Source organism: Parus major, chromosome 11 (genome assembly GCF_001522545.3).
Source record: "Parus major isolate Abel chromosome 11, Parus_major1.1, whole genome shotgun sequence".
Classification (NCBI taxonomy): Eukaryota; Metazoa; Chordata; class Aves; order Passeriformes; family Paridae; genus Parus; species Parus major.
In genome coordinates, this window is record NC_031780.1 from 9384711 (window position 1) to 9394679 (window position 9969).

Below are 9969 nucleotides of genomic sequence, written 5' to 3' on the forward strand. Positions count from 1 at the left end.
GCGAAATTCACTCAAATACATTCTGTTACTTTTCACTAAGCATTTCCACACAATTCTAAGAGAGAGACCTGACTGGGTCTGTTCATGGGCCACGCTCAGGCCTAACTTGTGCAGACTGCATCCAAAATGTAGTTTTACATTTGTGCTTTTCCATTACAAAGCATGCATGGCTTCAATGTAAATTACAGGAAAAAAACCCTCATTTAATCAGAAGTCTACATTAGAATGCATGGACCTTTGTGATGAGAAACCTGGCAAAGAATTATCTTCTCTGTCCCAATCCTGTGCTTTTAAGCTAAAATCAATATATTCTCTGTTCATTTCTTTTCTACAAAACCACTTTGCTATGTTGCCTACTGTGTTTAGTTCTGGGTTACTGTATAGCCAGCAGAATGTCTACAGCTGATTCTAGCAATAATGCAAATGGGGATTCTTTTTGTGCCAGAAGGAGGAGAAAATAATAGAAGCATGACTCATCTGATCTTCTCCATTCCCTGCATTTCCTTTTTGAGTAACTCTTTTATTCCTTCCTGGTCTTCCTCCCATTAAAAAAATCCATAACAGTGCCTGCAAGTTTAATCTTATAAATGTGGTATTTTCCAGACTACTGTAGTTTGGGTCTGTTTTGAAATAACCTTCACTCACATTTGTGGGCCACACCGTTAAAAGACAGCAGTGGAACAGATTTTTTGAGCTCTTACTGGGAGAATTAAAGAGAAAGCTTCCAACCTGAGCAACTGCAAAACATGTTTTCATTAAAAAACAAGTTCAAAATGATATTCTATTTCATACCTGGAAAAAAACAGCATAATTTCTAGGCATTTTTACCAATTCAGAAAGATAACGTGTCATAGTGATTTCATTGGAAATAATCTGTCAGTATCTTTGGAAGCTAAAAAATTAAAAGTCTCCCCTTAAATCACTTTAGGAGATAAAATTTTTGGCCCAATGTTGAGTTGTTGACTTGTAACTTTCAACTTTTTTTCATAAATACTTACTGCCAAAAACTGGAGTTGACAAATTCTCTGCTCTAGTCACTATTGATGGCATTCCAGTCAGGGCACAAATAATGGCATCAAAAAAGCTTGAATGAGGGGCTGCAACAAAGATTGGGGCTTCTGGTAGACTCGCTACCTTCCCTTTCACTTTAACTTGGAATCCCATCACCAAGTACGCAGTACGAGTCAGGCCGGAGAGGGCTGTCTGGATCATCCTCCTTGTTAACAGAAACACAAAAACATCGTCCAGCTTACAGTCAGTACTTATTTTGTATTTCAAAACAAAAGCCCCTAACAGATTTCCCAGTTCTAACCAGCAATGGGGCCCCACACAGGGTAGCAATGCTACTCACCAGCAGAATGTAGGGCTAAAGGGGAAGTAGGGAAGGGGACATCACCTTTTCCTGATGGAAGATAATGCAATGTACAGCACCCTGTGAAAGCTCTTCCCAGGTACACTATTTCTCGTGGCATATTTTATGGCATTGTACCATAACACTATTGTGAGGGGAGTAATTAGCAGATTTACTGTCTTTTCTGTAAGAATTTATGTAACTGATACTGTTTTTTTACTATCAGTTTTAAACAAGAAAGATTTAATGGCAGCGTTTACTTACTGTGACGTGCTCCCACAGTAGGGGACACGTTCCTTTCGTGGGACTCTCCCTAACCTTTTAGTCTTGTTAGAATTCACCTCTCCTGTCTCCTCCTCCTCCTCCTGCAGCTGCAGTGCATTGCGGCTAGAAGGGAACTTCAGTACTTTGAGGTCAGAAGTGAGTGAGTGAAACCCAGAACCCACAGAAGCAGCTGTGAAATACCACTTCAAGGGCAATGCAGCTGAGAGGAGCTGTCAAAGCTAATTTTGTCATAGAATCACAGAAATGACAAAGGCTACACAGGAGCTCAGCCCATGTCATGTTACAAAATACTTAATGAATTTATTTTCTCAAATATTCATGTTAGGATTATTACTGAAGTAAATCTTGGCTTAGAGATAGTCTATAAATATTTTTATAATTTTTTTTTTTTGCCTCAAGACAACTGAAAATCTACCTATTTAAAAAGGTCCACTGTTGTAAAATTCACGCATTACACTCATGCGTCATATAAATAGGTAAAACTGAGGAATCCTCTTTATTCAAAAGGTGTAGTGAAAGGGAGAAAAAAAACTTTAAACCCCAGGTTTGTGTTACTAGGAAAAAAAACCCTTAGTTTTCACAAATATTGGTCACTTTTTCACCTTCTCCATCCTTTCAGTGGCAGAAATCCTCTTCCAGGCTGACAGAAAGTTGCAATTGATGCAGACAGCCAAGCTAGCAGTAAAAGGAATGTGATGCATATGACACGGAGGGGAAGCAAAATAATCCCCTGGAGAGCAGTCTGGAAAAGAGGTGAAAAATCTTAAGAAATGGCATCAACAGAAATGGCTCTGCTATCTGTGTAGTTTCTTTACAAACATTTTAAAGTACTACCATGATTGCTTTGTGATTGAATATGGAAAGCTTGAATGATTCCAGCTTTTCTGGGAAGTAATTTATAGTATTTAATTTTCACTTTTGAGTTCCCATTTCAGGAAGAACTGGAATACCCGAGAATTTACATTTTTGGCTCGGATGTAGCTAGACACAGAGGGTTAACTAAGTTTGCCGGCTCCAGTTTATATTTGGTCCTGGTCTGCAGCACACAATCAGCTCAGAGGAGCCTGCCCAGCTGACACATATCTCTACTACAGAGCTTTCTATCACTAGCTGCCTATCTAGAAGTCAAGTGAGATCATTAAGATGATTAATTGTACTCTTGCCCTTTCAAATGACAAATCTTGTGTTGAGTCACAAGTGATCCTCACTACTGCTCCAGGGAGCTGTGCACACACAGCACAGTGTCATTTCCCCCATTGGGACTTAAGCAAAACCAAGGTTTTAGTTGCCCGGATTGCAAATAATCCTAAAACATCATCCCCACCCCTCCCAAAGGAAGCTTTAGCTTGTGTATTTTCATGCATAGCTCCAGGAAATGGGTATATGGCACCATGTCCTACCACAGGCACCTCTGGTACAGGGGCAGGGCAGGAAGAAATTCTTAATTGTTTCACCCCAGCACATTAGGTTAGAAACTGTATCCTGAAGGTTGGCCTTTATGGTGCAACAAGCACTGTGCAACAAGATTGAGCAAGGCTGGGGCTGGCAGGCAGGTGAGCTGTGTGAGCAGGTCAGAGCCAAACATTCCTGGGAAACCAGTAAAGGGTTCAACTCCCTTTGGTACTAACACAGCTCAGTGCCACTCACTGATGAGGTTCAGCTTGTGTCAAACCTATGCACAAAATACACCCCAAAAGAACTGTAACAGTGATTTTTTTTAAATTTGGGCTGTTTCTTCAAGTTCCTCAAAACTTACCTGAGAGTGTATCACAGATTAGACTGAAAGCTCCACCAGTTCAAGTGCATGGGAGAAGTTACCGAAGTAGAGCTAAGAGTTTTACTCTTGTGAGCTTACTTTTATGCTTCACTGGTTTTTAAGAAAATCTACAACTGAACAGCAGTGTTCCTCTCTCAAAATCTACCCTTTCTAATCAGCTCTTTAATAATGGCCTCTTACTGTACAGAAAAAGCAACGATTTTTGTAAGTCAGTGTTACGAAATAGTTTGCAACCTCCTAGAGCTGTGATTATTAATATCATAGTGGATTTTAATTCACCTCTTCTCTTTAAAAAGGAACAAGAGTAGATATTTGAATATAAGCAAATAAAATAATAATTTTATTATTAGTAAAGTAGCATATATTATTTGAAAATAATGTAATAGTGTATCCTTTATCCATTTTTTTTGACACAGTCAGTTGCTCCTAATTTTCCTTTCACCAACACATGCCTTTTCCTCCCACCAAATCCCTTCCATGTTCATGTAATGTCCTCTTACTCAACTCTTGTCAATATTCAAGAGAGGCTCTGCCATCTGGCTCTAAACCCTCTGACACTGATGAGGATTAAGATGAATGTGGGGCCTTCAGAACTTACTTCTGTGTTACCACAGGCACAGTGACAACAGACCAAACATGACAGTGGATACACAGAGCAAATTAAGATAAACATGATAAGCAGGGACACTGTGTTGATGTTTATGTTCTGCAAGCACTCACATACAATGTGTGTCCGGGAGAGACCTGAATTCTTAGATCTGATAATTTATTTATTTTACTTAACACTTCTGTGTAACTAGCAAAGGAGTTTTAACCATAATTTTATGGACAACAGGTGAAGAACTGCTCCGGATCACAGAAATGAGCATAACAGGTTTGACCCTAGAGATCTATTGCTCCCACTCACTCTGGTGCCAGTTGTGGCAAATCTGAAAAAGTCAAATAGGAAAATAAACCAACAAAGACTCCTGGCTTGTCTCCCGAAATTAGATTTGTTTTGTTTTTTGTTTTTTTCTCCCTATGCATCCTCTTTTACTATGATCTATAGTCCATTTCAGCTGCATTCAGTTATTCAAAATGGGCAGTGTAAGCATAATCAATGTGGTTTAACTTAAAATAATATTTTTCTTCATGCAATAAAGAATATATATGTACTGACCTAAAATGAAAAATAAAGGATGCAACAGCAAAAGCAAAACAATCCCTTCTTCAAAACTTTAATAAATTCATTAATCTATTTTAGGCAGATGCACAGGCGGTACTGATTTGCTGATGCAAGCTATTGGCTTTCTAGGTCACTGTGTAATGAGGCAGAGTTGGTTTCTGCTCCATCAGCTGCAGAGTAGGGCAAGAAAAGGACAGAAAAGAAAAAGGTCAAGGTAGACTAGAAAAGAGAAAGCATAGGATAAAAACCTACAGAGAAAAATACAAAGTTTAGTTACTACTCAGTAGCATCAGAGCCATTCCAGCTTTTGTGCAGTAATCACCAAGACAGAATTATTCTGAGTCATCCAAAGAACCTTTTCCCACATACTGAATCACCCATGTACTTTCTGTTCACTGTGTCTGCAGTAACTGCATATCCTGTCACCGCAGCAGTCCTGGCAGTCCAGGTACTCCCATAGCTGACTGATCCTTGACCAATACATGGGATTATACCTCCACTGATGGTAGGAACCTGGAAAGCAGAAAAGCAGGTCTATCAGCAAGCCACAGAACTCCATATGAAATTCTGTTCAACTTTAGCTGCTGTCAAGTTATCTAGGAAGCAGCAGCAGAGCAGGCTGGGGACCAGGATAACGCCCAACTCCCACTGAAATACTTTTGACATCTGAAGCTGTGATCAGATGGATAGTCCCCCACAGCAGTACACACAGGGCAAGATGGTGTTCCATGAGCATCCAGGGGATGTCACAGCTCTGCCAGGCAGTCCAGCTGCTTGCTTCTAAAAATACTGCTTTTAGCATGCTGGTTGTGGTATTACATAGCTCACCAACGCAGAAGTGCACTGAGCATCTCTTCTGAATAAATCAGAATCCAGTAATGACTTAACTAGAATTTGTGCTTTGCATTTGCAGTTCAGAAGTTAGGATAGCAAGTGAGCAATCAGGAACAAAAGGACTAAAACTAAAACCTAGGGAAAATCCCAACAATGAATTGCAGCCAACATCAGTCTGAGGATGGAAAACAGAAGTATTTGAAGTTTTAAAACTGTTTAGCACATGGAGATGTTTAGCACAGCCCAACCGATCCTTGCTTCATACATTCTAAAGAATGACAAATAAAAATGACAAATAAAGGGTAGCTTGTAAACTATTAACAAGGAATGGCAAGAAATTGTAACATCTCACTCCACTTTTCAGTCTGGCTGCTTTTATATTTGAAACTTAATGAAATGCAAACAGCTCCCCTGTCTCACTTTCAAGCTCCATTCATCAGGCACACAGTAGCCTTTACATTCAAGGTCACCAATGTATGGAAGTTCTGCTGTGGACTCCCAAAGAAAGAGAGTTTTGAAATTATATGTTTGTACTGGTGTACATTAAAGAAATAGCACAGAATGGGGAGACATAACTTGACTATCCGTAACATGAAAAAATGGAGAAACACTACACTTGACATGAATGGAAAGATAAGGGAGACTTCCCTTTTCTGAACTTTATGGTAACAGTGTCTGGTAAGGCCTTGATCCCCAGCAGGTCTGACTGGCAGTGCTGAGCAAGAAAGGAGCAGAGGTTTACAGGACAAAGCAATCAGTAGGAAATATCCCAGTCATTAAGACCACAGGGGAAAAAGAACAGAAGGGAGCAAACTGCAACACAAAAAGGGTTCTCTCCAGTGTGTTTTTCTGCTTTACCATTCTGTGACTGTTTTGCTCCTCAGCTCACTAGCACCAGGACCTAACTCAGATGGGTGCTTTTCCTTCCAGGTGCATTATGGAGTAACTTAAAAATACAAGCTCTTGAAAGTAGTCTGTGTATCCTCCAGAAAGGACAGCCAGCACAGAAAGCTGTCCACTTCTGGAACCTCATTAAGTAACTGGTTTCCTCAGGGTTCTTAGTGCCTAAAGCTACTGATTCAGATGCACTTGAAATGTGTTCCAGGCTGCTAGTAAAACATATGGGATAAAATGACTTGAAATTGTTTTCTAGGTTTCTCATGTTTCCTCTAACCAGCTACCTTCAGGGCAAACATTGTTTATAACTTCAGAAAGATCTATATTAAACATAAAATATTTAGTTGTATGTCAGCTTCAGGTTTTTATAGCCATCAGCAGAAAACACTGTAACTTCACCCACACACTGATGTCCTCATTGCCCTCAATGATATATTCATATTTGATTCATCAGCTAATTTTTAAAGAATGTTTTTAAAAATCAAATATTTTTAAGTTGTGTCCTGTAAGTCTTGTATGTGCTTGTACACAAGTGATACTGGGACAACACTCAGCTCAGAGGCGTGATTGAATTTACCCAGTGAGACCAGCCAGTAATGCAGTGGGGGTACCATTTTTTGTTGTACATCCTGCAATATGTAGCCTAGAGATTCACTCCCCCCTTCCCAACCCAGGCTTAAAGTCAGCCTAAAGCCAGTCAAGCATCTGAAACAGCATGACTGAAAAAGTGATCATCTGTTTTAGCTTTTCATATCAGAGAGAAGTTGACATCTTAACTCTAGAGCTGAGGCATCTGACATGACTGACCGATGGGTAGTATTTAACTCTTGAATTAAACTCCTGTTTTCTCTACGAGTGATGTGTTATCAGCAACGATTGCACAGATATCTCCAAAAGCTTGTTTTAAATCTTGTGTTAAAAGTTTTAAGTTTGAAGCCAGTGAGCCTCTTTGTATGCGCTGAGCAAGCATGCAGCTTGTGGATTCTGAAAGGCTGAAGAGCTTAATTTCAAAAACAGTGACTTTTTTATGCTTGCATCTTTCGCCATTTACATAACTTCCTCGTGCTTCTGCTCCCTAGATTACATCAGGAAGCAAACTATGCCGTACAGGGGAAGGAAATGTTCTCACTAGCAGCCTGTTCCCGGCAAAGCCAGGAGCTGTAGATGTGAACCAGAGCCGGGGCTGTTCCTCTCCCCTGCGGGCGCGGCGCGGGGCACGGGCGGCACTGGCAGGCCGGGCCCCGCAGCCCCGGCTGCCGGCGGCACTTTCAAACCTCGCTCGCTCACACGGCGCTCTGCCCTGGCAAGGGGGCTCGAAAGGGACCAGTGCCGCCCCCAGCCCGCACGGCTGGCAGCCCCGCAGCGGCCCGGGGCGCGGCACGGAGCGCTGGTTCACAGCCGCGCCGGGCTGAGCCGAGCCGGGGCTGAGCCGAGCCCGCCCCGCCGCCCCGCTCCCGCGCGCATCCCAGCCCGGGGCAGTGTGGCCCGGCCCCGGAGGCCTCTCCCGCCCGCCCCCCAGCCTTACCCGCAGCTTGTTGCCGGCGCTGAGGCGGCCCGGGTGTACGAAGGGGTTGAGTACGGTGGGAGGGCTGAAGGATTGCTGCCTGGGCAGCGGCAGCACCCGCGGCGCCATCGCCGCAGCCATCCCCGGCGGCTGCGCATAAGCCGGCGGCGGAGCCCGGGGCCAGCAGCTCCGGCCGGCCCTGCCCACCGCGGGAGCTCCGCCTCGGGCAGGTGAGGGCGGGCGGTGGCAGTGCTGGGATCCGTGTCCGCGCAGCGCCGGCCGTGCCCTGCCCCGCTGGGATCCGCGTCCCCTCAGCCCCGGCCGTGCCCTGCCCCGCTGGGATCCGCGTCCCCTCAGCCCCGGCCGTGCCCTGCCCCGCTGGGATCCGCGTCCCCTCAGCCCCGGCCGTGCCCTGCCCCGCTGGGATCCGCGTCCCCTCAGCCCTGGCCGTGCCCTGCCCCGCTGGCCAGCGCGGTGGGCGCTGCAGGCAGCGCAGCTGAGCCGCGTCCAGGGCGATGTTCATAAGCACTGGGAGCCAAGCGGGCCAATATCTGAGAGAGGAGAGGGGCCAGTGCGGTCTGGCACACGGCAGAAGTCGTTTCTAGGAGAATGGTGCATTTTCACCACTGCGAAAGGCAGGTACAGTGATTCTGGTTCTTGAGTACGAGAGGTCTACAGATCCCCTGCCGCCTTTCTTGGCGTGCTGGATGCCGCCCGTGCGGTGCCTCCCCTGGATGCCCTGAGGGCTGCGCCAGGAGCGGCTCTGCAGGGCCGGCGGTGCGGTAAAACACCGGCCTCCGGCACCTTCTGCCCGCTCGCCTGGCTGCTGCTGCTGCTTTCAACCCAAGAGGAAGTTCCACATTTAGGAAGCAGGCTTTTGGGTTCTCTCAGGAATCCGGTCCAGGGTTGGGGCTGAACCACCAGTCTGAGTGCAGCCAGCGCTGGGCTCAGGCCCCCGGCCTCTTGTGTGACATTGGTTCAAACACTTCGTTTTGCTGTGGTGTTCTTCCAGTTTCTCCTTCACACAAAAATATTGGTACTTCCTGGCACAACAGTTGTCTTTATGTTGCCAGACTGTTCATGTTGCTATAATGAAACTAATTATAAACATCTCATAGTTCAGTTCCCACTTTGACGTCTCTGCTTCCACAAAGATACCATCAGCATTCACAAAACTTAATTATTATAAAATTATTATTTGTGTTTTGCAACTGCAGGTGCTTAAGGAGTAGTCATAATAATATATTTGGTCTAACTGAAGCCTGCCTATAATGGAAGCTTGATGAGCGTAGGATTTCCCTTGGGTGGTTTCCAGGATTTCCCTGTGATTGCCAGTCCTTGAAACCAGCACTGTCCTCTGAAAAAGCTGAAAGCTGTGAATGAATTGGATCAGCACAATCACCACAGAAAGTAGGGCTGGGGGGAACTCCAGAGGAGAAAGATCAATTATACGTCTATCACTCTCTTCCTCACTTTTTAAAAAATATGTTCTAACTTATCTTCTTATCATAAAATGTGCAGTAGGCAAAAGCATATACTGCAGAATATGAAATATTTGCAAACATTTTTTTTATCTTCTGTCAGTAATTCCTCATCTGAACCAGAGGCTAAAAGAAGGTGGCCTTTTCAATATTTGTCTGTTTAATTCTTTTGATCAGGGCTGTTGTTTTACCTTTATAAGAACATGTGTACACAGACATTTTTGATGCAGAAATTGAAAACCTGTCGTGTTTGACCTGCTCCCTGCTGTTGTCTGACAAAAATCTGCCATCTCCTGGCCCGGCTGTGTAACACTGCAGCACACAGCAGTTGGGGAGCATCTGTTCACTGCTTGTAAGAAAAACAGCTCCTCTCAAGGACCAGCTAAAAAACTTCTTTATGCAACTTGGCATTCTGATTTTCCAGTTTCTGTCTGTGGTACTAAATGTGACCTGCTTGTGGGAAATGTGTATGAGGACAGCAGTAATGGCCATGTGTTTCTGTTCTCAATTCAACACTTCTTTCTTGCTTTCTTTCTTGTTTTCTGACTTTTTTACTTTCTTTCTCTCTTGCTTGCTGTCTAGGCCATGGTCCCCTAATGCCAGTTCGGTTTGTGCCTCCCTCCTGGAAAAATGCCTGCTAATGCCTTCTAAGTGCCCATGTGGGCCCAGCTGACA

At 44.2% G+C, this 9969-nt stretch overlaps 1 protein-coding gene across 6 annotated transcripts in view; it reads right to left on the reverse strand.

The window, feature by feature from the left end:
- The window catches only part of LPCAT2 (lysophosphatidylcholine acyltransferase 2), a 29996-nt gene extending 22010 nt beyond the window's left edge, over positions 1 to 7986 (reverse strand). The window contains exons 1-4 of one of the 6 annotated variants that reach the window (XM_015639741.3): positions 7835 to 7986; positions 4948 to 5091; positions 2239 to 2378; positions 999 to 1216 (exon numbers count right to left, since the gene is read on the reverse strand). In XM_015639741.3, coding sequence (XP_015495227.1) covers positions 999 to 1216; positions 2239 to 2378; positions 4948 to 5091; positions 7835 to 7954 — 622 coding nt within the window. In that variant the 5' untranslated portion in view covers positions 7955 to 7986. Of the gene's footprint in view, positions 1 to 998; positions 1217 to 2238; positions 2379 to 4572; positions 5092 to 7834 lie in introns of those variants that run through there. The other 5 variants (XM_033517190.1, XM_015639743.1, XM_033517191.1 and 2 more) reach the window with 5 other exon arrangements.
- Positions 7987 to 9969: the final 1983 nt, after the last annotated feature.